Source organism: Camelus ferus, chromosome 5 (assembly GCF_009834535.1).
Source record: "Camelus ferus isolate YT-003-E chromosome 5, BCGSAC_Cfer_1.0, whole genome shotgun sequence".
In the NCBI taxonomy this organism is placed as follows: domain Eukaryota; kingdom Metazoa; phylum Chordata; class Mammalia; order Artiodactyla; family Camelidae; genus Camelus; species Camelus ferus.
In genome coordinates, this window is record NC_045700.1 from 78716861 (window position 1) to 78743881 (window position 27021).

Consider the following 27021-nt stretch of genomic DNA (forward strand, 5'->3'; position numbering starts at 1 on the left):
CCTCTTCCAGCTGCTGAAAACTTTGCTGCTCTAATGGAGCCACTGTTTATGGCAGGTGGACTTGCAGGAAAATTCTGACAGCCTGTATTGCTTCAATACATAAATGCAGTGTTGCTTTATTGCCCAGTTTCTTTTTCCTGGGTTTTCTTACTGCAGCCAAAAAGGAGCTTGAAGTATTATATAGACCATTCTTCTGCTTTCAGACAAGTTCCATGCTGTGAAACCTTTTGATGCTATTTTTGGGTACCAGATTCCTGGCAAAAGACCTTTAGTCCTCTCATTTAGAGTTTTCTGGTTTAAAGGTGGCTCATATGAACATGTGTTAAATAAATGCAGCAGCATATTTGAAGACACTTCACTTTTTTAAGGTTCTTATGCTTAGAGCATTGAAACTATGGGATGTAAATTTTATTGCTATCAAAGGAGTTTTATAGTTGTTTATTATCACCTTTTCTCCAAACATGTTATTTATACTCAGGAAATCTCTTAGTATAAGTGCATTATGCTCCGTTCTTGGTAAACTAGGGAAAAACCTAAATAGTTTTGCCGTGTATTGCCTTGCCTGAGATACCACCAAATTGGAAATCATCTATAACATCCCTGATAGGAACTCATCCAGGTTTTTCAGATAATTCTATGGTTAGGCAACCACTCCTTCAGAAAATAGTAGTTCTTTCATTGATCACTTCTAAATACTATTTTTTTTTTCTCCTTTATATGGAGTCAAACCAGTATCCCTATAACTTCCATCTGTGGAGCCTGTTCTCTCTCTTGCAGAGCAGTATGAGGGTAACAATCATTCCCCTAAAGCTGCTCTTCTGGCTCAAATAGCCAGTTTTCCCTCCTGTTCTTCATGTCACATATTCTCCTAATCTGCTCATTTTGTGTTCATTTGTAATTAGTCTTTCTCAGAAGATGCGACAATGAGAACTGCTCATCATTTGTCAATTGTGGTCTGATCAGTACAAAGCACAGGTGAGACTGTCAGTCAGAATCAAAGAACGTTAACTCTGGAAAAGACCTTAGATCTCATCTAGTCCAACAACTGCTTCCTGCCTCCATGAATTAACAGTGAGGTTAAGTGACATATCCAAGGGCTCAGCTACTTGATAATGACTGGATACCAGGTCTCCAGATTGCTAATCTAGTCTTTTTTCACCATAAGACCTTTCTTTTCCTTCCTTAAAATCGATGCAACCTAAAATATTTTACAGGATGCAATAAAGTAGGTGTGGGGAGTGTAGTACTGTAGCCATGTCATAGTGGTGACATTTTAAAATGTCAGTTTATAATCCACCCTGAAATCGTGAGTCGCTATTTATTCAGGTGTCCTCTAGCCCATATTCAGTTAAATTTTGAATTCCAAGTACAGAACTTGACATGTATCCATATTTCTCTTAGTTTATATTTGCCCTGTTTCCTTAGTCCTCTGCATACACAGTTGCTAGCTAATGGTTAGGTGTCCTTATTTGGTTCCCTCTGCCTAAAACTCCCCTCATTCACATGACTGTCATGTCATCCAAGGTGAGGAGGGTATATAGTTCAGTGGTAGAGTGTGTACTTAGCACGAAGTCCTGGGTTCAACCCCCACTACCTCCATTAAATAAACAAACAAACAAACAAACCTAATTACCCCCCCAAACCCCTAGGAATGAAAAAATAAAATTTTTTAATTGGATGAAAAAAAAAAAAGATCCACCCAAGGATCATATCCAAGAAGTCTTTCTGCCTCCTTACCCGTCCTCTGTTTTTCCACTGGTCTTGGGTAGATGCCCCTCATGTGTGCTGCCATGGCACCCACTGTATGCCTCTGTCATGGAATATTGTGCTGGTGTTATTTATATGTGTGTCCCCAACTAGAGTAGATTTGGTGTCTTAGCTTTGTTTTAGATCCTGAACTTACAAACTGATTCAAATTGTTGGGTGTATCATTTTAACACATACATATTGTGACTGTCCCTACCTACTGCCACAAAAATGCTGGAGAAGAAGCTGTACCTCAAATCAGTGGCTTACAGCAGAAGCATCATTCTCGTGCTTAAACTGCATTTGGGCTGATGTATTTTGTTTGAGCTCAGCTGGGCTGGTCTTAGCTCTGGCCTGCAGGTTATTTTCAGATCTGCGTCCCGTGGATTTAATCTTGGGCTCAGGCCAAAGGAGCAGCTACCTGGAGCATGCACCTGTTCTGGCAGATACTTTCTAGGTTTTAGGAAATATTAGGGCTATTTAAAGTTTCTCCATGGTGAAAATCGGTATGTCTTACATACATCATCTGAATAGAACCCTCCCCTCCCTTTATCACCCATCTCCTGACTATCAGTGCAAGTTCTATGAGTGACATAAGCAAAGGATGCATCTCTTTTGCTTCTTTTTTTAGTGACCATTAGTAATGTTTTCTCACACACTCTGGGACTTTGTTTCTAGGCAGCTGTGGTGCTGTGTATGGATGTGGGCTTTGCCATGAGTAACTCCTCTCCTGGGGGAGGATCCCCATTTGAACTAGCAAAGAAGGTGATGACCATGTTTGTGCAGCGACAGGTAAGTTTCGGATTGGTCTTGAGCTTGTAACTCGTCGTCAACTGCTTGTTGCCTCCATTTAGTAATGCAGATACCAGCCTCCTTACAGTGTTCGCCCTCAGTGTTGTTAGGAATCTGAGGAGTCATTCTTATATCTGCTCACATGCAAAGCTAGTGAGCAAATACTAGAACCTGGTATTTTTTTCTTCTCTCATTTTGGCTCCTCCACTGGATATTACAGCTTTTCTCAGAAACATGAAGCAATGTAAAGTAATGTTTAAAAGTATAATTTCTGGAGCCAGATGGCCTGGGTTTGACTCCTTGCTCTGCCACGTCCCTTACTAACTTTGTGATCTTGAATCAGTCTTTCAACTGCTGTGTGCTATTCCAGTTACCGTTTCCTGGTTACAGACTATCCCCATGCTTAGTATCTTAAATGACATTTTAAAAAACTCATGTCTCATGGTTCTAGGAGATGACTGGGTGGCTCAGTTGGGTGATTCTCTCTAAGGCCTCTTGTGCCAGTGCAGTCAGCTGGGGCTGAGTCAGGAAGGTTCATGGGGCCAAACTTACATCCGAGATGGCTCACTCCCATGGCTGGCATGCCTTCTGGTGGCTGTGAGTGCAGCTGGGACTGTCCCCAGAACCCTTACACGTGGCCTCTTCATGTGGCTTAGGATTCTCACAGTATAGCAGCTGATTTTAAGGAAGTGTGTCCCAAGAGTGGATTTCGAAGAGACATGCTTATATGGCTTTCTGTGACCTAGCTTTAATCCCAGAAAGCCATTTCTGCCACCTTCTATTAATCAAGCAATTCACTCAGCCAGCTCATATTGGGGGAGGGGCGCAGGGAGTGGCGGGCGGGAATTGGACTCCCCTGTGGTTTTAAGGAATATTCTCCAAATACTGGGAGAGAAGGAATGGATGGTGACCATCTTCGAGACTTTCTACCACACTGCCTCAGTGTCCCATGTGCCAAGTAGGGGAAAATAATATACCTCTTGCGTAGGGTTATTTTGAGAAAAAAATTCTTAATGTAGATAAAGTGCTTAGAATAGTACTTAACATATTGTAAACACTCTGTGTTTTATTATTATTATTAATTTCTGCCCTTTCTGCCTGCTCTGACTGCCAAGTCCACGAAGTTCTGATTCATTCACTGGGTACTGCTGCTCCTCCTGGACACTTCTGCTATTTCTTCTGGGGGTTGCCTTTTCTACTGGACACTGTTACCTCCTACTGGTCATCCTGAAGTTTAACAGATTCTGATAATCTGGAGTCCTTAAAGTCTCGAGGAAGAGGATGCCTTTGACCCGATTTTTGGTTATAGTAATGTGCATTCGGATAGTGCTGCTGTGCCCCAATGTAGTATAGCTTTTCTAAAAAAGAGAAGCAGTGCTTTCAGGTTTTCTTTTTGATTCTGCTCCTTGCATAGGAGTCTGAGTGACTCTGGAAGGCTGGGAGACAGAACCCACACTGCAGTCAAACTTCCTTCCTTGCCCTCACTGAGGTTTTGTTGTTGAGCAAGATCACCTTGCCCTAAGGTGAAGTCTTGTCCAGGAGGCAGATGGAATTCTAGCAGGCCTGCCCCACTGGTGTGCTGGCCATGTTTGAACCCCAGTAGCTGGGACCTTTTCCCTATGGACAACTGGCAGTTGTAGCTGGACTTGTTACCAGACTGGGAAATTTAACAGACCATGCAGCAATGAAGAATGACAGTTCTGTCCTCTGCCCTCACAGCGTTCACCTCACTGATGTAAGAGGCTTCTGTTAGTAAGTAGGTGGGGACAGGACTGCCCTTTGTGTCACATACTATTTTTTGTTTTCATTATGAAATGTTTCATAAAAGGGGAAAATACAGAGAATAATATAATGGAAAGCTATTTTCCCATTGTCTAGTGCCCTACAGTCTGAAAGTTCTATTTGTTTGATTTCTTTTTCTCCTTTTTTCTTAAAATGTAAAATATTACAGATTAACTTGAAACCCCTTGTGTATCCCTCCCCAGCCCTCTTCTTTCCTCAGATTTTCATACCTATTGTCACATACATTTTATACTTTGGATGTAAGTGTTTTTATAAATACTATGTCGTATTGCATGATGCTCTCAAAAGTGTATGTAATGGTATGATGTGGTACGTATCATTCCACAACTTATTTTTTCTCAACCTTATGTTTTTGAGATTTATTCTTTTTTTTTTTTACTGAGCTGTAATATTCCATTGTATCAATATTTTGCAATGTGTTTTTGCATTCTCTGGTTGAGTGATAGTTAGTTTCCAGTTTTGCCCAGTTATAAGTGGTGCTGAAGTAAACTTGAACTTTCTTGTCCATTGTCTCCTTGTGTACATGTGCAAGAATTTCTCCATAGTATTTATCCCTGTAAGTGAAATTGCTGAGATAGAGAATATGAACCAACAGATATATTTTTTTAACTTCTGGAAAATTTAAACCCTGGCTAGTCATTCCAGAAAGACAGACGAAAATCTTTTCAAATTATCCGTAATTAGTCATCACTGAGAATTAGAGTCTGATTTGGGTGAAGGTCATCAAGAGGGTGGGAAGTCATCACCCTCCCATTCCTCCACCACAGATTGTACTGAAATGAAGGATAGGACCTATGGTCGATGAAGAGGTCTTAAAACCTGGGAATTTTCTCTGTCCATCAGTCCCATGGGCCAATTAGCCCAATTCTGTTGTTGACAGTGGCCCCAGGGACCTGCCATAGGGAGGTATGGTTGTCTTGCTCCCTGAAGGTTAAATATCTGATGGTTTCTAGGTGGTAATATATGATTTTCAGCCTTTTAACATCCTTGTCTAGGTGTTTGCTGAGAGCAAGGATGAGATTGCATTAGTCCTTTTTGGTACAGACGACACCAAGAATGCCCTGGCTGGTGAGGATCAGTATCAGAACATCACAGTGCACAGACACCTGATGCTACCGGATTTTGACTTGCTGGAGGACATTGAAAACAAAATCCAACCAGGTTCTCAACAAGCTGACTGTATCCTTTTTCAGCCAGAGAAGTCTCTTAAGAAATTTCCTTCAATCTGGGGAATAGTAATCTAGTTTGATGAGGTTTTCTGAGTCCCAGCTCTGACTTTATGGACATTTTTGGTTCCCAGGACATGTCAGGATCTAATGTGCGATTAATTAGGTTTGGTTGGGTGCCCTTTCTCTGTGCTAGTGACAGAGGCTGGGAGGTTTCGAAGGGGAAGATACTAGGGGGTATATGTGTGTATTGACCATGTGTGGAGGGTTTGGTAGTGGTGATGCTTAGAAATGTTTGGACATAGAGAAGATATTTTGGGAAGAATATAGCACTAGCTTTTGCCTAGCCTTTCTGGATGGAAGATATTTTTATGTCAAAAATCACATTGATACCTAAACTGTAAGACTTCCAATTTCTTCCATAGGTGTCCTGATTTTAAGGCATTTTTCTCCTTTTACTAAACAGTAGTACCATCCTTGATCACTAGGAGGTGCTGCTGTGCTGGGAGTGATTTACAAATGCTACATTATGGCTCACTTCATACTTAGGAGTAGACTGTAATCACAAAACATCGGCTCTAGATACTGTAAAATAGCGTCATAATTTTTGGTTAAATGGGACATGTTAGATTACCTTTTGGTTTCTTTTATTTTTCCTGGTTATATGTTTCAAGATGTGTACTTTGATATATAGCATATATGAATGTATGTTAGTGAAATAAACTTTGGAAGAAGGGCACTTGGGCAGGTACTTTTAATTTTTTAATTTTTTTAATTGAAGTATAGTCAGTTTACAGTGTTGTGTTAATTTCTGGTGTACAGCATTGTGATTCAGTTATGCACATATATATTCCTTTTCATATTCTTTTTCATTATAGGCTATTACAAGATATTGAATATTGTTTCCTGTGCTCTACAGTAGGTCCTTACTGTTTTCAAGTCCTTTTTAAATCATTACACAGTCAGCTCAGTGTCCACAATTTCTAGCACTGTGAATTTCACTGAAAAAAAGTTGCATGTTCTTGGAATAAAGGGACTTTTTGGTGTTACCTTCTGCCCTTAACTAGCTGAGTCCTGGATGCCCTTATTGTGTGCATGGATTTGATTCAACGAGAAACCATGTAAGTGTCTCAGCTGAAGAGAGTTGGAAATGAGCCTTTCTGCAAGAATTGTATGGGTTGTTGTATTCAGTGCACTGTATGATTCATTGTTAATCAAGTTGCATGTTTGCATGGCTAAAAAGGCATTTGATAAGAGTTCAGCCTTTCTTTTTAAAAAGTTTAGAAAGAGGAAGGGCTATACTTCGTGGAACTTCTCTGGGGAAAATTAATGTTTGGCTTATTTCCTTTTCCTTCCTTTTTGACTTAAGCTAACCAGCAGGACTTGTAAAAAATACTAAGCGTTATGGTCCATACGTTATTGAAATTAAATGCATAGTAACTCTGGCCAGCTTCCTAGCTTATTACTTATTTAATTACTGTGCCTTTAAAATGTGTGTCTTCAAATACGCACACACACCCACACACCCTGTTAGGAAAAGCATTTGTACTAAAATCTCAGGCTGAAATTTGTATTATCATTTCTCAGTCTCTGTACATCCTGTGCAAAATCCTGCCATTAGCCCTGTGTGTGAAATCAGACCAAGGTGTTTGAAAAGTGAACCCTTGCAAGGCTGTAATTATAATACCTTGGGAGAATTCCTTGTTTACATTCTTTACATTCTGCATATGTGGAGGATGGAAGGGGATCCTTTTTTATCATAGTGACCACATCTTTAACTGAAATTAGAGTTATGAAATCCGGGAAGTAATATTTCCATAATGCTCAGAAATTTTCCCTAAGAAGTTGAAAGTGTGAGTTACCACTTGGTTGATTACGTGCTTAGTAGAAACTTAGCTAAACATCAACAACACATGGACTTCTAGAATGTAATCACATTTGTTAACAGGGCTAGATTCATTCCTTACCCTTTTTCAGCTCAGCAACCAAGTACTTTTGAGTTTGTAGGAAATAATTCCGGAGAATGATTTCTTAATGTGATAACTCTCTTTTTTAGAGGAAAGAAGTTTAATAAGAAGCATATTGAAGTGTTCACTGACCTCAGCAGCCCGTTCAGCAAAGATCAGCTGGATGTTATAATTCATAACTTGAAGAAATCCGGCATCTCCCTACAATTCTTGTAAGACCATAAGAATAGCGTTTGTAGAGAAATCCTGTTCTCTCGGAATCAGTGAGTGGGACCCTTCGTAGAGCATTTGGCTCCCAGGAGCCTTCTGTTTTTGCTCTTGAGTCAGAATCTGTCAGATTATTGACCTCAGCCGACATTCACTGATTACTGTCTGTGTCCCAGGAACTCTTCTGAGTTTTGTTGATAAAGGGATGAGAGTCACAGTGAAATGAAATTCAGCCCAGTAGCAGATTATTTGTGCAGTTCTTGGACTCACAGAACTGAGGAATTAGTGGAATCTTTTAAGGGCGTTCAGTTCATCTCATGCCTGCATAGAAGACTTCACCCAGTTACCAGGTTGATGGTGTCTTTCCTTAAACAGCCTAGAGAGCTGTGTCTTAAAGACAGTAGATATTTTTAGGATAGGGAGGAATATCAACTTGGGTATCATTTTAAACACATGCTTATTTTTAACTCTTTCTCAGATCTAAAGGATACATAGACATATATAAAACGTAATTTGCTTTTGAATATTTACAGATAAAGTATACAAATTTAGGGGGACATTTATTTCAGTTTGTTGAGAAGAGATTCCCTCCTCCCCCAAAAACTTGAATTTCTCCTCCAGGCATTTGCTTTCTTTATCCCTCACAGAAAGTTCTTTTCACGACATTAATCCTTCCTGCTGCATCTGAAACCTGTTTTTTCTTGTCCTATTTTTGGTAAAAGCAGAGTGATAGTATAGAATGTTGAATTATTAGTCTTCTGGGGACACTCATTTTTCAGATCGAGAGCTCTACCAAAAAGTCTCAGCTTTGAGTGGTAAGCCTTCGGCTTCTTTAAAATGCCTGCCGTAGGGAATTAAGAACCTCTCTTGCATGTATGTACCTCTTAAGATTGCTGAAGGGCATCTCCTTTCTGCAGAACTGTAGAAAAATAGTTCAGAATAACCCATCGAACTGATACTCGTTAAGATGGTACTTCAGAGAAATTAAGTGCTTTTTAAGTGAGTCTTCTCTTCTTATTGAGTGTAGGGCTTCTCAGCACTTCAAAAGCCCAACTCGGCTTCTATTCCCTGTTCATAATCTTGGATGCCTTTACATGGTTGAAGCATCCTGCACTTCTGTCAATGTCGTTGGAAAGGGCTACTTTCAGTGTGTGAGCAACACTGAGTGCTGAAGAGGGAACTGTAGCCTTTTCTTCCACTTGCTTGTCATTAGACTAGTTGTATTTTTTCTTGCATAATGCCCTTCTTCCTTTGCTCCAAACCTGTAGTATGCAAGTTAGTTTTTGGTTTTATTGTTTGGTGAGTCCCATGTATGACTGATTGTTCTAGTTGGACTAAAAAAATGCCAACAGGTCAGAGAAGCACTGTGTCCTGTGCAGGCTTGTCCCTTGGACCTCGTTTTTAGTTTCTTCTACCGACTACTGAGAAAGTTTATTTCTGGTCTAATGCAGGGTGGAAAGAACTGTCACTGTAACTTCTTTTTTCAGGATAACTTCCTGACCCTTCATTTTCATGTGATTCATCCTTTCTTCCTGGCTGATGCTATGGAAACAGCAGTAGTCTGATGCAAACCCAAAGTGTCTGCCATACTCTGCTCCCCGGAAGCCCTTTTTCATGTAACACAGGACATGCACATCTGTCATGCTAAGAATATGTAGGAAGAATGTAACCAGGAAGCTCTGTTTTAAGGATAGCAAATAAAATGATAAGAGAAATCACCTTAAAAATAACCATCTGCGTAGGGGTGACCAACAAGTCATGTTGAGTAAACTGAAAAGATTGCTGAATTCAGATGTTTGGGTTTCCAGGGACAGAGTAAGTTTATACGCTGCAGGGGAAAGAACCTTGTTCTTTCAGTCAGATGACTGAGTCTTTGCTCCATCACTTATTAGCTGTGTGGCCTTGGCCAAATTATTTCATCTCTGCAGCTCAGTTTCCTTTTAGAAAATGGAGATAGAAATCTCTACGTAACATAAAACGATGAAATTAGATTGTTTACGTGACAGCATTTATAAAGTGCCATATAGGGTATTATCATAAAATGTGCTTGGTTGACTTTTCAATTTGTATATTGATTATTGAATATTCCTATGACTGATAATTTCAGTGTATTTTTAGTCTCAGTTTTAGTCAAACAACTGGAGTGAAACACAAGAACAACATTGGTTTTACTTATTTCTGGCAATTGATTTCTGTATAGGAATTCTCTATCTAAAAATAATGATGATAACAAAGTATTTCATATACAATCTCTTATGAATCTTTATAAAAACTTTGAGAGGTCGTTAATGGGCATTTATTTATTTCTTTTTATCTGCCTAGAATATCATCCACCCAACCTTTTTTCGAGGAAGCCTTCCTTCCTACTCTTTAACCTCATGGCTTGAATGAAAGCTGACATCTTCTAGATCTGGCCCCAGGCTACCACTGATTCCTTGTTCTTTTGAATTGGAGAGTAGAGGGTTAAACCCTCAGTCCCTCTTTAATAGTGGAGTTGGACATTATGAGCTTGAATGTGTTCAGAAGCAGTGTGGAGGAAGCCAGTCTGAGAGAGCGAGGCCAACAAAGAGGCAAATGATGATGAAATACAGAGATATAGAGTGAGAGGGTCACAAAATCCTTGTGGTGTTTGAAACCAGGTCGAGTCATCCTAAGGCCATGTGCAGCCTTTTCTCTTTAAATTATTTGGTTATGTAAGCCAATAAATTTCCCCCGTAGAAGCCAAACCAAAGAGGCTTAGGTCACTTGAAACTGACAGGATGCTGGCTAAGGTTAGATAAGTGTGACAGTTGAGGAATGTAGAGCTCAAAGAGGCTGGTTGACTGACATGCCCATTTTCTCATAGTTAGTGAGAGACAGTCACAGGATTAGAATCCAGGTTAGTATTTGTCTTCAGAGCTTGTCTTCTTAACTACTGCTGATCTTTCCCTGATAGCTTGCCTTTTCCAGTTGACAAAGAAGATGGAACTGGGGACAGGGGAGATGGCAACCTGAGCTTGGACCACCACGGGCCCTCCTTTCCTCTGAAAGGGATTACCGAGCAGCAAAAAGAAGGTATTCAGATGGTGAAAAAGGTGATGATGTCTTTAGAAGGTGAAGATGGGCTGGATGAAATTTATTCCTTCAGGTAAGAAGTGAAAACATTGTTACAACTTTTAGTCGTAAGCAGAATAATTTCTCTTTTGATCAGAAGACTCCCTAATGCTTTTCCTTTCCTGGGCCACTCTTGAATTAGCAGTTATTCTTTAATATATATTCCAATTTTTATTAAGGAAATGGTACACCAGCCCCTAGTCCCTTTTTTAAGTTTGTGTTGTTGGCACAAGATTTCTTGTTTATTTCTAGGACTGCGGTAGTGGAGTTTGGAAATATATAGATACCACAAAAGATTTAACAAGTCAAATTTTTAATGATGAGGTGGTAGATTTCTTCTTTGTGCCAAGCTCGGGGCACATTTCTTGGGCCCTCCCTTTTTATCCACTTGAAAATATTCTTAATTATAAAAAGTAATGTCAGATCTGAGATAATAATATATTCTTATCCTCTGATTGAGGTTTTGGGAGGCAGTATACTGTAATATAGTGATTTTTTAAAAAACTGGTCACAAAATAGTTTTGTACGGCAAAACAAAACAAAACCAAACAAAAAAGACCGAAAATGTTAAGAATTTATAACCTACTTATTTCTGTGGGCTTCGTAAAGGCAAAATGATTTAAGAAATGTGTAATCCCTGAAGGACCATAGAGCAATAAAGCAAGCTGCTTTTCTCAGCCATGCAGTTAGAGACTGTGGGAGAGACAGTCTCCTTTATCCATGTTATTCTTGGTTAGAATTGGATATATGCTTATTTTGAGCAAAGAACCTGAAAGGGGTCCATAGCATCTAGAACAGTATATTTTGAGGGGCCAGATTTGGTAAAAGTGGCAACAGAATACTTTACCACAAGGCACGGATTGTGGATTTTCAGACTCTTAGGGATAATACCACTTAATGTTAAAGAATTCATTCTAGTTTATCGATAAATACAGAAAATATAAGCATTTTAAGCAAAGTTCTTAATTGAAGTAAAGGTTCAATTGAAGTAAAGTTTCAACAGATATTTTTGGAGTAACTGTAATGTATATATGCTCTAATTTTTCTTCTCAGTCACAATTTTTGAATATTCGTGGGGAGCTGTACTTGACAAGCAATACATCCTGATTTTCTAATTATACATACTTTTGAAAAATTGCAGGTAAATGGGAATTTTGGAAATTGAATTGTAATTTCCCAAGGGGTTGGCAAAAGAATCAGTGAGGAATCCTGTAAAGTAACATTTCTTGTCATAGTGTGTGTTCTTACTGCAATGCATGCGAATATGTGTTCCTTAATTATTCTTTCAAATTTGGACATGGCTTGCTTTAATGTGGGAATACATATCTTAAGATAACATATTCACCATATTATAGAGAAGAATTATAGGCCACTAAAATTACCATTAAAAAAAGTTTATTTTCCTATAACATAGCAAGGAGGAAAATTACTATTTGTTGTCCTAGCAATTTGAAGCTGCTTGGATTTAAGTCTGCCATGAAGATTTGGACCAGCACTTTGCCATCCAATATATTACCCATTATCCACACGTGGCTATTTAAATTTAAATTCATTAAAATTAAGTAAAATAAAAAATCTAGTCCCTCAGTCACACTCATCATTAGTTCAAGTGCTCACTAAACTATTGGACAGGCACAGTTAGAAATAGAACGTTTCACTCATTGCACAGAGTTGTGCAGGACAACACTGGACTAGACTTGTCCTCATCTAGAAGACCAGTAGAGAAAGGTAACTTGACTTCTAATTGGGGAGGTTCACATCTAGTGCAGAGCTCATCCAGTTGTTCTCAGCTGTTACATATAAGATACTGGTCTTTAGAATTTCACATGGAACAGAATCCAAACCGCTTGATAGTTTTAGACTGACTTATACTTGGACTGGCAATGTTGCATGAGACAGGTAAGACTTGGTTTCATACCTATTCACTCCCCAGTGAATCCAAAGTCAAGATGTACCATAAGCTTTGGAGAAGGGTATCAGGTAGAATATCTACTATCCTTGTAAATTATGTATGAAAATTGGAGTCTCTTGAGACCTCTTTGTCCACAACTGTGAGTAATGTCACATAATCCTTAGCAAATACCACAAATTCCACCCATCTCCTATAATTTCCTCTGTTGTGTTTGATTAGGGACCAGATGAAAATAGAATTGATCTTCACTAGTATTCAAATGAAGTAGTACTCTACATTGTGTTTGCTACTTCCCAATTCCTCTTCCTGCCCAGTAAGAAATCTAGAGTTATCTGCTTTACTTTAAGACTGAACATAGACTTTTTAAGTTCCTTTAGCCCACGGAGAGTCATTATTTAACTTTCTTCATTGTTTGCATATACACCTTTTATCTTTTATTTAAGAGAATTGAAATTAACTAAAGAATTACAGAGTTGTGAACAGTGATGTTATAGGATGGTGCTCACCCTTTGATATCCTAGAGCAGGGCTTTTTATCCTCAGGTCCTTGGTTTTCAGGGAGTTGGTGTGTACAAACTGATTTATGAATGTGCCTTTATCATATCCTCACAGTGTCCTTGGTCCTGAAAAGAGTGTTAAGAACAACTGGCTGAGTTGAAAGAAAAGATTGAATAGGGGAAGATAGAGATGTTCTGTTTCACTTGACAGTAAAGGAATTCAGCTCATTGCTCCTAAGCCAGCTCATTTATATTCTGGCTCTTTCCCAGCTGATGGTTGCCACAAGTTTTCCTTGCCATCCTCTGCTGTTCCTCTCTTTATATAATCAACATCTCACTTCTCATTCTAGAAAACTAAATGCAACATCCAACACAGGCTAACGTTTTAAAATTGTTGCTTTCATCATACATTTTTCTTTATTAAGTGAGAGTCTGAGGCAACTGTGTGTCTTTAAGAAAATTGAGAGGTCTTCCGTGCCCTGGCATTGTCAACTGACCATTGGCTCCAATTTGTCTATAAAGATTGTGGCTTATAAATCGGTAAGTGGTAGGTACATGTTTTTTAAAGAAATGTTACCAGGCAGACAAATATGCTTATATAAGGAACTGACAGTTCATGTGTGGGTTACTCAAAGCCATAATTACTACTTCTCTAACTACTCTCCCTGTTCATTTCATCTCTGTTTAGCTTTTATGTGAAAGGCATGGTAGGAGAGGAAGTTTTAAGAATTGTCTATAATAGAGGTTGATTCCCTGCTCTCTCTTTCTCTCCTTTGACAACTGATCGTTAATCATGAGTTTCAGGCCTTTCTCGTTCTCTCTTTCTCTTTTAAAGAGAGAAAATGAAATGCGTTAAGTTGTGTCATTGTAGTATCATAGCAGAAATACAGATACACACCAGAGATAAGTTCAGCGTTTTGAAAACTCAGTCACATCTAATTCATTTATTAATGATCTGATAGTAACAACATCTATGAGATATCAAAGATGTTAACTTGTTAGTGTGACATTACTTTTTGTAATGTATGTACATTTGTACATAATAGCACATTTTAAAAATGAGTTGCTCTTGATAATTATTTGATAAAATTCCAGTTTGAGTATAAGTTCGTGGCTCATGCCTCCACCTGGCCCTCCTTGCCTTTTTTCTTTAAATGTACAAAATAAATACATGAAAACATGTTTTTTATATGTTCAAAGACTTAATTCCAAAACACATTACATGCATGAAAACCATGGAGGTACTTCTTTATTTTGGGTTCCATCAAGTCTAGAATAGCATCCCTGGGAATAAAAATTTAGTCTCCTTCCTTCCTTTTTTTTTTTTTCCTAGTCTCTTTTTCATATTTCCTTATTGATTTCTGCCTGCTTTCCCTTTCTTCTCTGTTAGAAAACTGTGATAACAAAATACAAAATCTGGAGGTTTTGTATAGAGAGTGTTGGAATAGCTACAGATATTTGTCTATGGATTACCCTGGGAAAAAGTGAAATATAGAAAGAATTATAAGATAAACTAAAATTTCCACAGTAGGCAAGAGATGACAATGTAGCTAGAGTAATTGTTCTGGATTTTTTTTTCTGTAAAGCAGAGAGTATATTAGGTTTTTATCTTTTGTCATTCAGAATCCTAGCTTTCCTTGTTTTCCCTTTATTTTTCTTTTGGAAATCAGATTCTTCAGGAGAAAACTAAAAAGTCTTGGACAGTTGTAGATGCAAGAACCCTTAAAAAAGAAGATATACGAAAAGAAACAGTTTTTTGCTTGAATGATGATGATGAAACTGAAGTTCCGAAAGAGGATACTATTCAAGGTATTATGCCAGTGAGAGTTTCACTTCTGCCTCAAAGATTTTCTTCAAGATGATGTGAAGCAGACTAGGTTTTATATTGTTATTTGTTGAGAGACACAGCCATCTGGAGGGGACCCTGAGACACTGGGTCCTTTAGCTCATCTATTGGGTCTTAGGCAGGATGGTTCCGAGGCAGAAGTACACTCGGGCATTCGTCTCTGTGGGTTTTAAATGTCTCAAGTGACAGGACTTGATACTTGGCTTTGTTTTAAAGTCTGAAGCTTACTAGCTAGGAGAATGCTTATATTAATGTGACTGTAGCAGGTTTTTCGGTTTATCTTTGACTTCCATGATGATCATTTTTCTGAATGCCATTTTCAGGTCTTATATCCTGCCAGATTGGCTTCCTTAAGGAATTAAGAGGATAAGAAAAATCCTCTCTGTTTGTCATATTGCTTTATGTTCACTGGGATCTTTAGAGTTGTACTTTATATATTTACACCTATTTGATCTGCATAGTGTATCTAGATGGCATCTCTATCCAGATGGCTTAGAAACTGGCTGGGAGTATCTGAATGTTCAGGAGCTAAAACGATAAGATACCAAATGATGGTTAATGTAGAAACCAGGGTCTTTTAAAAAATTTATCGCCAAACTGTGTGCAACTCTGTATAATTTTAATTTGCAAGCCTTGAAAAAAATTCCTTTCATCTGTGACACTGTATTGCAGTATTAGTGTATATTTGTGTATGTTGCAGGAGTTGTAAGGGGCTTGGGAGAGTAATTAAAGGCAATGGTGATTATAACTCCTTTTTCTCTCCTGATGGATTATGTTTAGAATGTGAATAACACCCCAGAATCTTTACTAATTCTTTAATTCAACTCAGTAGTAAGTGTAGTTAAGAACAGAAATTTTGGAGTCAGGCCTTGGTTAGAATCATGGCTCCATTACTTGCTAGTCATTTGATTCTAGTATAATGACTGGCCTGTCATAGGAAGCATAGCATGATTAAGGGCATAAGACCAGGAAAGCAGAGGGCCTTCTCAGTGATACTGCATAGTTGGGTGGGTGTATTGGGCATACGCAGATTCGTACTCTAGATAGTATCTGATAGACAGCCTGCATTTTCTCTTTTAATCTTCACAACAACCACTAAAGTTGGCAGTCTTGTTTCCATTTTATCAGTAACGGAATCAAGGCTGAAAGACATTAACGTAGGCAAGGTCACATAGTTAACAACTGGCAGAATTTGAACCCAGGACTGTCCTACTGCAGAGTCTGTGTTTCTACAAACTATTCTAAATTAGGAAGGGCTTTGAATGATAGACTGAAGAGTTTATGCTTAATTTTGAAAGCAACATGGAGCTGTCTGTAAGTTTTGAGGAGCAGAGTGTCACTGGGGCTGTGTTTTAGGAAGATTAATATGATATCTGGGTATAGGATGGGTTGGAAGGAGAAGGGACTAGTGATGAGGGTGCTGATTCTTTTGGTTGCAGGTGAAGAAAGCAGCTCTGGTTATCTTAGGCAAGAAGCAAATGTATTGGTGGAGTAATGGAAAGGGAAGTGTTAAACGTTTCAGTTCAAAGAGCATAGGTGTGCAGCTTTTCTCTCTTTTTTACAGTTACTCACAAACTTCCTTTGTCTGCCCTCCACTCTTAGACGGACTAGTATATGAGCAAAGAAATATGGCCGTATTATGTTGTAGTCTGTTCTTTACTTTTTGCCATGTATAAAAGTTAGAGTTACTGATTTTCTTTAAATAGATGAACCAGAAAACATAAGCCAGTTTTAGTCTGAATTTTCAGGTTACTGTTAAACAATTCAAGTAAGATGGCTTGAAAAACATTTGGTTTAGATACCATGTTTAATTATGTGCCATATGTATCCCTCTTAATTTTTTGTTGAAATTTTTGTTTTTATCGTCAGCTTTTTAAAAAAGACATATGTGAAAATAGATACTTTCTTTTTAATTAAATACATGGCATGAACAATGCAAAAGGAACTAATAAACACTGAATCACAGAGTCTACCCTCAACCACACACGTTTCTTTGTTTCTTGGGGTAAAGATGCATGTGCTTTTTATTTGCCCTAGGTCAGAATCCTTGGATTTTGATGATCCTTCTCCCCACTAAACTTGTAAGACTATATATTAAAAAGACATGACATTGCATAGAGCAGAGGCCTTGGAACAGGGTTGGAATTTTTTTTAAGGAGCCAAGAGCCTATATCTGTATGAATAACCTAAGTAATTAAAAAGAAAAAAAGTAGATAATCCATTCCCAGAAACAAAATACATTTAAATGCAGAAAAATATCCAACTTATCAGTTGAATGTTTCTAAATGGAAGAATTTTGGCTTCTTCCATTAGGCATTTGTATATCTCCAGCATGCATCTTTGAGAACATTTTGTCCTGAAAATTTCCTGTGTGCATTTTTCTCTGTGGGTCTCCAGGTTTCTGAATGAGTGTGTTCTTGTTATTATGTTTACAAATCATGACTGTCCTTTACTCAACCACGGTTTATCTTTGGAGGATAACTAGCACATTACATTTGCTGCATTCTTTCTTCTAGGCTGGAGAATCATTAGCGTAACTAGATTGCAGAATATGCTCCTTAAAAAATATAATTAGATTTTAATCATTTCTATATTGTGTATGTTGTTTGTGGATCTGCTGCTTTTTCCCCATTGGTCATAAGGGGCAGAAATCTGGTCCCAGGGGACAGTATATGGAGGCTTGATCCGGAGTGTGCATGTATTGTTAATACATGTGTAGGGCCAATTTCAGCTTGTAGAAAATGAGGCCCCATATGCTTAACAGATGCTCTTCTCTTGTTCTCTAGGGTTTCGCTATGGGAGTGATATCATTCCTTTCTCTAAAGTGGATCAGGAGCAAATGAAATATAAATCGGAGGGGAAGTGCTTCTCTGTTTTGGGATTTTGTAGATCTTCTCAGGTACAGCGCTCATTCTACTAATCGTAAACAAAACAAAGGAGCTTTTTCTCATTATTATTGGAGATGGTAGCTTTTGATTGGGCTTTTTGTTTATAATATATATTTATTTCACTTAAAGTTTTTCTAAAATGTGGTCTGGAGTATTTCTTTTTCTTTTAATTTTTAATTTTATTTATTTTGGGGGAGGCGGTCATTAGGTCTATTTACTTACTATTGGTTTGTTTATTTGTTTGTTTTAATGGAGGTAGTGGGGATTGAATCCCAGACCTCTACCACTGAGCTCTACCCTCCCCCTCAGGTCTGAAGTATTTCTGTCTTTGAGTTTTGTTTGTTTTTGTTTTGTGAGGGGAGGTAATTAGGTTTATTTGTTTATTTTAATGGAGGATTTAATGGGAATTGAACTCAGGACCTGGTGAATGCTAAGCATGCCCTCTACCACTGAGCTATACCCTTCCGATATCTTTGATTTTTGAAGATAAAATCCAAGATATAGAGAAGTCAGCATGAATCAGAAGAATAGATTCAATTAAAAGTCACTTAGCTTTGCTGCCGGTTGTAGCTCTTAGCAGTCTTAAAGAAATAGCATCCAGTTCTTTGTTATTGTATTGCTTTCTCCAAACTGTCATGTGTACTGGAGTGTTTTATAAGAATGAAAGTCTAGCTGTGTTTTACATGACCATAGACCTCTTTGAATATCATTGATTTATGCCAGTCACCCTTCTTCTCAATGCCCAACAAAGAGGTCTAAGGTCTGAAACTTGTTCATAAGTTATATATTTTTTAGACAGCAATGCAGAGATACAAAATAGACATAGTGGGACATGTAGTAACTCACTGAAGGCCATGGGATACCATATTCTATCCTAGAAAGGGTCATTAAAGATTCCCAGGGGTCTTAGGTGAAATGTTCTTGAGGTAGGCAACCAATGAGAGTGAATAAGTAGAAAGTGCATCTTTTCAGGCTCTGGAGGGATGAAGAGGTTTTTGTTGGTTCTAGAAGACTCAAGTGAGAATTATAATAAAAATAAATATTACCCAATATATCGAATTTGAACTTCTTCATGTTGCACTAAGCATATAATCCCTGTGTGACTCAGTGTTAGAGTAAGTCAGTGCAGTTGAGGAGAATGTTTTTCATTATATGCCAAAACTGTTAGATACATTTTTAAGACTCATTAGCCCAAAACTGAGAATATTTACTCAAAGTCAGTACATTTTAATAGTGGTAATAAATACTTTTTGGAAGTTGAAAGTCTCTAACAATTCTCCAAGAAATTACACTAGATGTACTTTTCTCTAAAGTTACTCATTTGGGGAGGTGTATAAACTTAAAACTTATGGTTAATAATGAATCTTTTCATTGAAACAGAATGTCCATTCAGATCTATTTGTAGAAACTGGCCTATTGGGAATTGGCTCTGTCTAATTCCAGATAGGCAGAAAAGACCTTTCCAAAACACCTGCAAGTGTACGTCAGGACTCAAAAAACTGAAATCACTTGTGCCAGGGTGAGAGTGGGGGCCTATTTAGTTAAATGACAAAGCAAGAAAGAGTGAGATGAACAGAAAGCACATTTTTCATTTTAAAAGATTTTTCATTAACTTAAAATTAACTTTTAAGTCATGAAGTGTTTTCTAAATCAACTTTTTGTTTTTAAGCTCTAAATTATTTTTATCTTAAGCATAATATCAGACAGGTAAAATGAAGATAATCATAATAACTACCATTGAGTGATTATAATATTCCAGTCACTATACCAAGCATTTTATATAAATTTTCATTTAATTTTTATTACAAGCCTCCTAGGTGGGTGCCATGATATGTATATTATACATTAGGCAATTGAGGCTCAAAGCTATTAAATAACTGGCCCAAGGTCACCCAGCTAGCAGGTTGTAGAGTTGGGTTTTGAACCAGGTCTCTTTTGACTCCAAAGCTGATGCCATTAAGCAGTTGTAATCTGCCCACCAGGTGAACAGACTCATTTTTGAAAAGTCCATTTTTTTACATACCTGCTTTCATGTATTATCTTAACTGCGTACACATTATCATAAGAGCAAGGTGTTTTCCATACCAACAAAGGTAAAATATAGGTATGTACCTTTTAATAGACTAGTAATTATCTTAAAGTTAAATATATTATATATTTTTCCAGATTCCCTTAAACTGAGGGAAACTGACATTTCTGGATTGAATTAATATGAAACTTTTCATTATATAAAATAGGCTTCTTTTTTTTTTTGAGTTGTGAATTACTCTTCTCTTTTAAATTTTCAAAAGTCTTCTATTTGTCTTCTTCCAAGTTGTCAGTGTTCATATCTAATTATAGGCTGAATAAGCATTTAGCCAGAATTTCCCCAAATGTCTGATTGCCCTTTGAGAAGTCATTTAGGTGCCTTAGGGAAAGATATCATTAACTGTTGTTCAGTCAGTCAAGAACTATTATGGATTCTAACAGGAGGGCAAATCTGTATGAATGTAGCAAACTAAAAATATAGGATTATTCTCATATTTCTTCAAATAAAGGTTTTCAAATGGGGGATGGAAGTGAGGGATGGACGGTATTTGAATCATATGGGCCTCACCCACACACCTTTGAGACTCCGTCTTCTTGAGCTGCTGTTACTGTGTGAAAGTGCTCACAGTTTCTCTCTTTAGAGGTGGGAGGGCAGAAGACATGTGAGAAGCATTGCCCATACAGCATATAGCACGTTCTTAAAAGTGAGCTCTGGGCTCAAGATCTCACAGATCGTAGAGAAGCTAATCTTGGTTGGTAGATGCAGGTGGTTATAATACTAGGAACTCTTCAGTATCCATTTTCTGATCTTTGACTCCTCTGATACTCGGCTAGTTCAGAAACTTAAAGGACATGTAGTACTTATTTTTGGTTTAACTGGCTTCCCTTCCTCCAGTCCTGCCCCTCTAATTAGTTCTTCACTCTAGTCTCTTTGCAGTTCATCAGTGCCTTGTCACTGCTCTTAGGATGAAGCCCAAACCACTTAACTTTGCTCACAAGAAGTTTCATGATCTGATCTTTGCTAATCTCGCTAGTCTAACTTTCAGCTTTCTGTTTGCACTGTGGTACCACACTACTCTAAAGGCAGTTCCCCAAATGTACTACATGTTTATGTCACTCCAGACTCATTCACACTATCATCTCTGCCCAGGACACTTGTGTCCAGACTTTCATTGTAGTTAGTTCCTTTACATCCTTTAAGTCTTGACTTAAGTGTCACCATTTGCAGAAACTTTCTGTGACCCTCCCTGTGACCAAGCTAGATGGCCTTCTTATGTGCTCTTGTGGCACTGCACTGTAATACTGTACTCTTGTGCCCTGGAAGCCCTGTGTGGTAACAGTGCATTGCAGTTAATTTCATGTTTATTTATCTAAGCTCCTCAAGACAAAGCTATACCTATTCATTAGTATGTTTACAGTGCCCAGAACAATGTTTGACATAAACTCGGTGCTCATTTATTTATTGTGTTCAATTGATTTGACCCTTAAGTAGTAAGTTGTTTCTAGTACCAGTGAATGTTTTACAGTAAGAGCATTTTGAATAGAATTTCTTAGTAACTTGCAACTTTATGGTTTTTTGTGTTTCTTATTTTGGATCAAAACCAGTTCTTTTCCTCACTTACTCTTGTAGGTCCACAGGAAATATTTTATGGGAAATCAAGTTCTAAAGGTCTTTGCAGCAAAAGATGATGAGGTGAGTTGACAGTGGGTCTTTGAGGTAATGCCACAGGATTGGATTGTCATTTTAAGTGAGTTGTTTGGGGCTTTTATAGTTTCAAATGACATTAACTCTTGCAACAGTAGCGGGAAAATTCACTGACCTTTAACTCTGAAAGTGGAGAAATGATAAATGAATGGGTCATAGCATGGGCACAAGGCCTGAGGACATAGTGTTGCAACTGAAGGCCAGGTGAGTATTAAAAACCAAAACATTTGAACAGATACACTTAGGTATAGGAATCTTATGGTCACATGTTCAGGAAGGCTGGGGTCAGGTTAAATTTTTCATTTTCATAAATAGCACATTTAGTGCTAGCTTAAGCATCCTGGAGATGAGCTTCCCTGGCTCACTGGACCATGTCCATCACTGAGATATATGTCTTATCCCCCTCCCTTCTCCCTTTTCATTCTGTTTCTACCTCCCGAAGAGAGTCTGTTTTCAGGCTGGTTTCTGCCTGGCTAACAACTCACCACTGTTGCATCCTACACTCACACCTGCCCTCTCTATAAATATTTTCTATGTAGTCTTCAAGTCAAAACTTGTTATTTCTAGAGATATTGATGTTAACTGGAAGATTACCATCTAGTGTCTGCTTAAGACTATTTAAGCATATCTCCAACTCCAGGAGTTACTTATACTTGGAAGTGGTAAACTGGATGTGGCAGGCTTGTTTGGGGTGGGGGGAAGGGTAGTGATATAGTCCTCTTTTTCTCCTCACTTCTGAAGGATAGCTGACTGCTGATTTAGTGAAAGCATATGCTATTATTCTGTTAAAACCTGAAACTGGGAGAAGAAAATGCTTGGCTTCCTCTCAGTACTGAACAGATTCACTAGAGCACAGTAGGCATTTGCGAATCCTTAGATTTGGGACTCCGAGTTCATGGATTTCTCCTGAGTCAAATCCCTTTGGGAATCATGCAGTTCTGGTATATGTTGTCAACATAACTTAACTTCATGTTTAACTTCTGCTAAAATTTTAACTCTAACTTAATGTCCCTTTACACAAAGAAAATTCTGATCACATCATATAATTGCTGGGTATGCAGTGAGGAAAGTCGTATCACAAAGCTGTGTGAAACCCCAGTGATAATCTAGACTTGCTAGCTCAGGGCAGCCTTGTGGCTTGCATGATTCAAATCCAGCCTCATACAGAGAGCCCTATAGATTACAGGGTTACCTTGAGTCACTCAGGAAAAACAATTTCATCTACTGATGGCAAAGGGCTACTCATTGGTGTAAACTCTTGACGTCACTGTCAAGGAATAATATTAACTAATAGGAGCTTTTGAGATAAGCAGAGGAGTAAAGAAACTGTCATATGAGGACTTCAGTAAAAGACTGCGTGGAGTAGACTTGTGCAGGTAGGTGGGGGAGTAGGAGGGATAAGAGACGTCGTAACCTTTTTATACGTAGATTATCATATGGAGTAGAAACTATACTGTGCTTCCACTAGAGGGTAGATTGGAACCAATGAGTGGTAGTTTTGTTCAAGTTGAAGAATTATTTTGTCAACAAGGATTACTATCTCCAAATGGATTGGTTCCTTGTGAGATGGTCAGATCCCCATTCCTGTACATTTCTAAGCAGTGCCTGTACCAACCAGATGTTGGCAAAAGGAATTCCTTCATCACGTGGATTGTTAAACTAGATGAATACTTTTGGTTTTCAATGCAAATATTTGATTATTCTATGAATAATTCCTTTTAAAAATGTTTTCTCTGGTCATTAGCATATAATTTTTTTTTTTGGTATAGAGAATCTACACTTTTATGTGCTGATTTGCATTGTATGTGGAAGAGGAGGGGAGAAGAGAGAGAGAAAGAAATGGAGCTTTGATTGAGTTTCCCACAGGTGTATTACTGTGTTATAATACAGCAGTCATTCATGACCCTGTCCTTCCTTCCTTTAAATATCCCAGTTGGTCCTATCAAAGACACCCCAATAAAAACTTAGAAACAAGTTGGAAGTAATCTCTTCTTCAGACTCCCATCTTGCTTATCTAGTCTCTCTTATGGGACTTGCTAGAATATACACATTCTGTACTTGTTCCATATCTCATTTCTGCTAGTAAAGAAGATACTAGCTCATTGAGACCAGGGACTCAACTTTGTTTTCTTACAACCTAAGATGGTACCTAGGAAAGAGTAGGCACTAAGTAAACATTCCTTGAATTGAACTGAAAAGGTAATTGATCTATCATGAAATCTGTGGAGGATTTTGATAATAGGGAATCAATGTCATAAGCTTTTAGTGGAAGAGATGGGAATATTCATAGCTAACTTTGATAAAGGTTAGCGGTAACACTGAGAAAAGTGTTTGGGGAGTTACGGAGAGGGAGACAACTGACTTAAGCAAATCTGAAATGAAGAGCTTGTCAGTTTACCAAGCCTTGAAAATGGGTTAGAAGCTTGAGAGCCAGAGAAATGGAGAGGACATTCTAGCTAGGAGGAAACTGTGTAAGCAAAAATCTACCGAGGAGAGAAAGTACACGACTTGCCCAGGAATGGTGATCAGCTCACTGAGGCTAGAATAGAGGAGCCTTTGGAGGTTTTTATGGAAGAGAGTGACATGATCAGCCCTAGGAACAAGGGAGGCAGTGATCAAAGAGAATGGATAGAATTTGAAAGACGGCTTAGAGATAGAATTGGTAGAGTTTGGTGAACACTTGAAGGTGAGGGATGGTAAGGTGGCATCATTGAGGACTTTAGGGCTTCTCGTTTGGTTGACTGGGAGGTGGTGTTAATGGAAGTAGGGAATACGGGAGGAGAAGAGGGGCAAGACAGCTTAGTTTTGGTCGTGGACAGTTTGAGATACCGAGGTATAACTGTATGAGTTATCTGCCAGCTAGTAGGCTGTGTAAGTCTGGATCTTAGAGTTTTAAAGCTGAATGTACAGATTTTTGATTGATCAACTCATGGGACTGGATAAAATAAGTAATCCCCAAGCAGAGTTTAGAGAGAGAGGAGGAGAGAAAGGCCAAGAACAGAATTTCAAGATTAGTTAAAAGAAGAGAAGGCTGAGGTAGGAGTGGTTCACAGAAGTGGAGTAATCAGGGGAGAGTGTTGTTTCTGAGGCCACAGAAGGAGAAAGTGTAGAGAAAGAGAGATGGTCAGATGCTACTGAAAGTTTAAACAAATACAATGGGAACCAAGAATTTGGCAATTTGGAGATCATGGGGGACTTCAGAGGATAATTTCGGTAAAGAAGTGGGGTCAGTAGCTGGATTAGATTGAAGAAGAATAATTGTGTTTTAAGCAGTGAAACAGCAAGATTTTAATTTCATGAAATTTAAAGATGAAGGAAAAGAAAGATACAGATAGTAATTTATAGAAGGGGCAAAGAAAGATTTTGTTTTTAGAGTTGAGGGTATGAATTCAGAGAAGGAAGACTGAAGGGATAAGAGAGAAGATTCACATAAGGAAGGAAAGTTCCAGAAGAGGTACAGTAAATGTGATCAAATGCAAATGTGTGGAGTGTGGCCTTAAAGCGAGTAGAGGGATGCTTAAAAAGAAATCTGGACCAGGAAGAAAGTGGATAACAGTCTCCTAAGTATTTAGTCTCGTGTGCTGCGTATTTGTTAACACATGCATCTTTCTTACCAGGCGGCAGCAGTTGCCCTTTCCTCCCTGATTCATGCTTTGGATGAATTAGACATGGTGGCTGTAGTTCGATATGCTTATGACAGAAGGGCTAATCCTCAAGTTGGTGTGGCTTTTCCTTATATCAAGGACACCTATGAGGTAAGACCTGCAGGTTTTTATTCACATTATTTTTTTTTCCCCTTCAGTTCTTGATTCTAAACAGTGCTCCTCAACTGTTAACGTGCATGGGAATTACCTGGGGGGTCTTTTTTAAAAGGCAGGTTCTGATTCTGTAGGTCTGGGGAGGGGGCCCTGAGATTCTGCACTTCTCACAAACTCCCAAATAATGCTGATGCTGTTTGTCTGTGAACCACACTTCCAGTTGCAACGAAAGAACACAAATTGTAAAAGTGTGCAAGGAGCTTTTTGTTAAATTAGTCAAGGTTAACCATGACCTTCTGTTTGCCCAACCAATCCAGTGACCTCTCCCTTGTCATCCTTCTTGACTTCTCAGAACCTACAGAGAATACAGATTACCTGCCTTTCTGCAGCAGTCTTTAATATGGATAAAGATTGAGGGTGTGATTTTATTTGTGATCCTGGTGAAATATTTAGGGCTCTCCTGTTTAAAATACAGGTGTAGATTCCTTGCCATTTCCTATTTCTCAGAGAACCTACTGTGGCAGAAGTGGAATGAGAAGGCAAGTGACTTGACATCCACATCAGCCTGCCAATCACCGAGACTCTTCTCATGTGTTGTGCTGGTTATGCATTTTGTAGCTATTCTTTGATAGTCTTTTTTTAAGCATTTCTTCTATGTTTAATATTCTTACAGAGAACTGGTTGCAGTTGTGTACAGCTAATCACAGAAATCAGAACATTTTGCTTTCCATGTCCCTGACTTCAGCCGTCTGATTTTTGAAATACTTTTGTTGGGCCACTTTCACAGCATTTGGGACCAGTTTTAAATTTTTCCATGAATTTCGCTGCTTCTGATTCTACCTCCATTCTTTCTCATTAGTGTTTAGTGTACATACAGCTGCCTTTCATGGAAGACTTGCGACAGTACATGTTTTCATCCTTGCAAAATAAGAAGAAATGCACTCCTACAGGTGAGTTTATTTCCATTTTGTTCACAGATTGGCTCTAAACACAGACTGTTTTGGGGAAATCACCTGTCTGCAGTCATTGTTGAGGGCTAGAATTTCTCAAGGTGGAATTACGGTTGACCCTTGAACAATGAAAAGGTTGGAACCCCACACCCTCCATCAGAAATCCACATGTAACTTTACAGTTGGTCCTCCATTCTCTATTTGCAGATTCAACCAATCTCAGATTGTGTAGTAATGTAGTACATACGTAACTCAGAATCCGCATTTAAGTGGATCCCATGTTCTAGTCACGCTCGTATATAGTAATGATGATGGTGATTTTTTTTTTCCAGTGGTAGGGATAGTTTGACCCAAACTCTCCAAACATTGTCTAGTTTCCTCCTTCTGACTTGGAGCTTATATCTGGAAAGCAGCTTGGTGGAAATGGATGTACATTCTCTAATTTTGAGCAGAAGGTTTACCCTCTGCTGAAATGAGTTGACATGTAGTATCTAACCCATGACTAGCGTCCTAGATATAATGTGATGTAACTTTGAACCAAAAAGTTACAGTGCTGGAGATCCTTTGAGGTTTACATAAACAGTCCAAGTCCTGTTGTTTCTTGTTGCCAGGAGCTCCTGGGAGCTTAATGAGAGGAAATCTTTATTAAACAGCATTTGGCTGC

The 27021-nt window shown here is 38.4% G+C and overlaps 1 protein-coding gene across 1 annotated transcript in view; it reads left to right on the forward strand.

Annotated features, from left to right (window-relative positions):
* XRCC5 (X-ray repair cross complementing 5) overlaps positions 1 to 27021 on the forward strand; it is an 82699-nt gene that overhangs the window by 1151 nt on the left and 54527 nt on the right. The window contains exons 2-12 of the mRNA XM_006186906.3: positions 2425 to 2538; positions 5337 to 5520; positions 6580 to 6628; positions 7564 to 7686; positions 10617 to 10808; positions 13608 to 13722; positions 14853 to 14991; positions 17815 to 17927; positions 21575 to 21637; positions 25267 to 25404; positions 26267 to 26357. Coding sequence (XP_006186968.2) covers positions 2425 to 2538; positions 5337 to 5520; positions 6580 to 6628; positions 7564 to 7686; positions 10617 to 10808; positions 13608 to 13722; positions 14853 to 14991; positions 17815 to 17927; positions 21575 to 21637; positions 25267 to 25404; positions 26267 to 26357 — 1321 coding nt within the window. The remainder of the gene's footprint in view (positions 1 to 2424; positions 2539 to 5336; positions 5521 to 6579; positions 6629 to 7563; positions 7687 to 10616; positions 10809 to 13607; positions 13723 to 14852; positions 14992 to 17814; positions 17928 to 21574; positions 21638 to 25266; positions 25405 to 26266; positions 26358 to 27021) is intronic.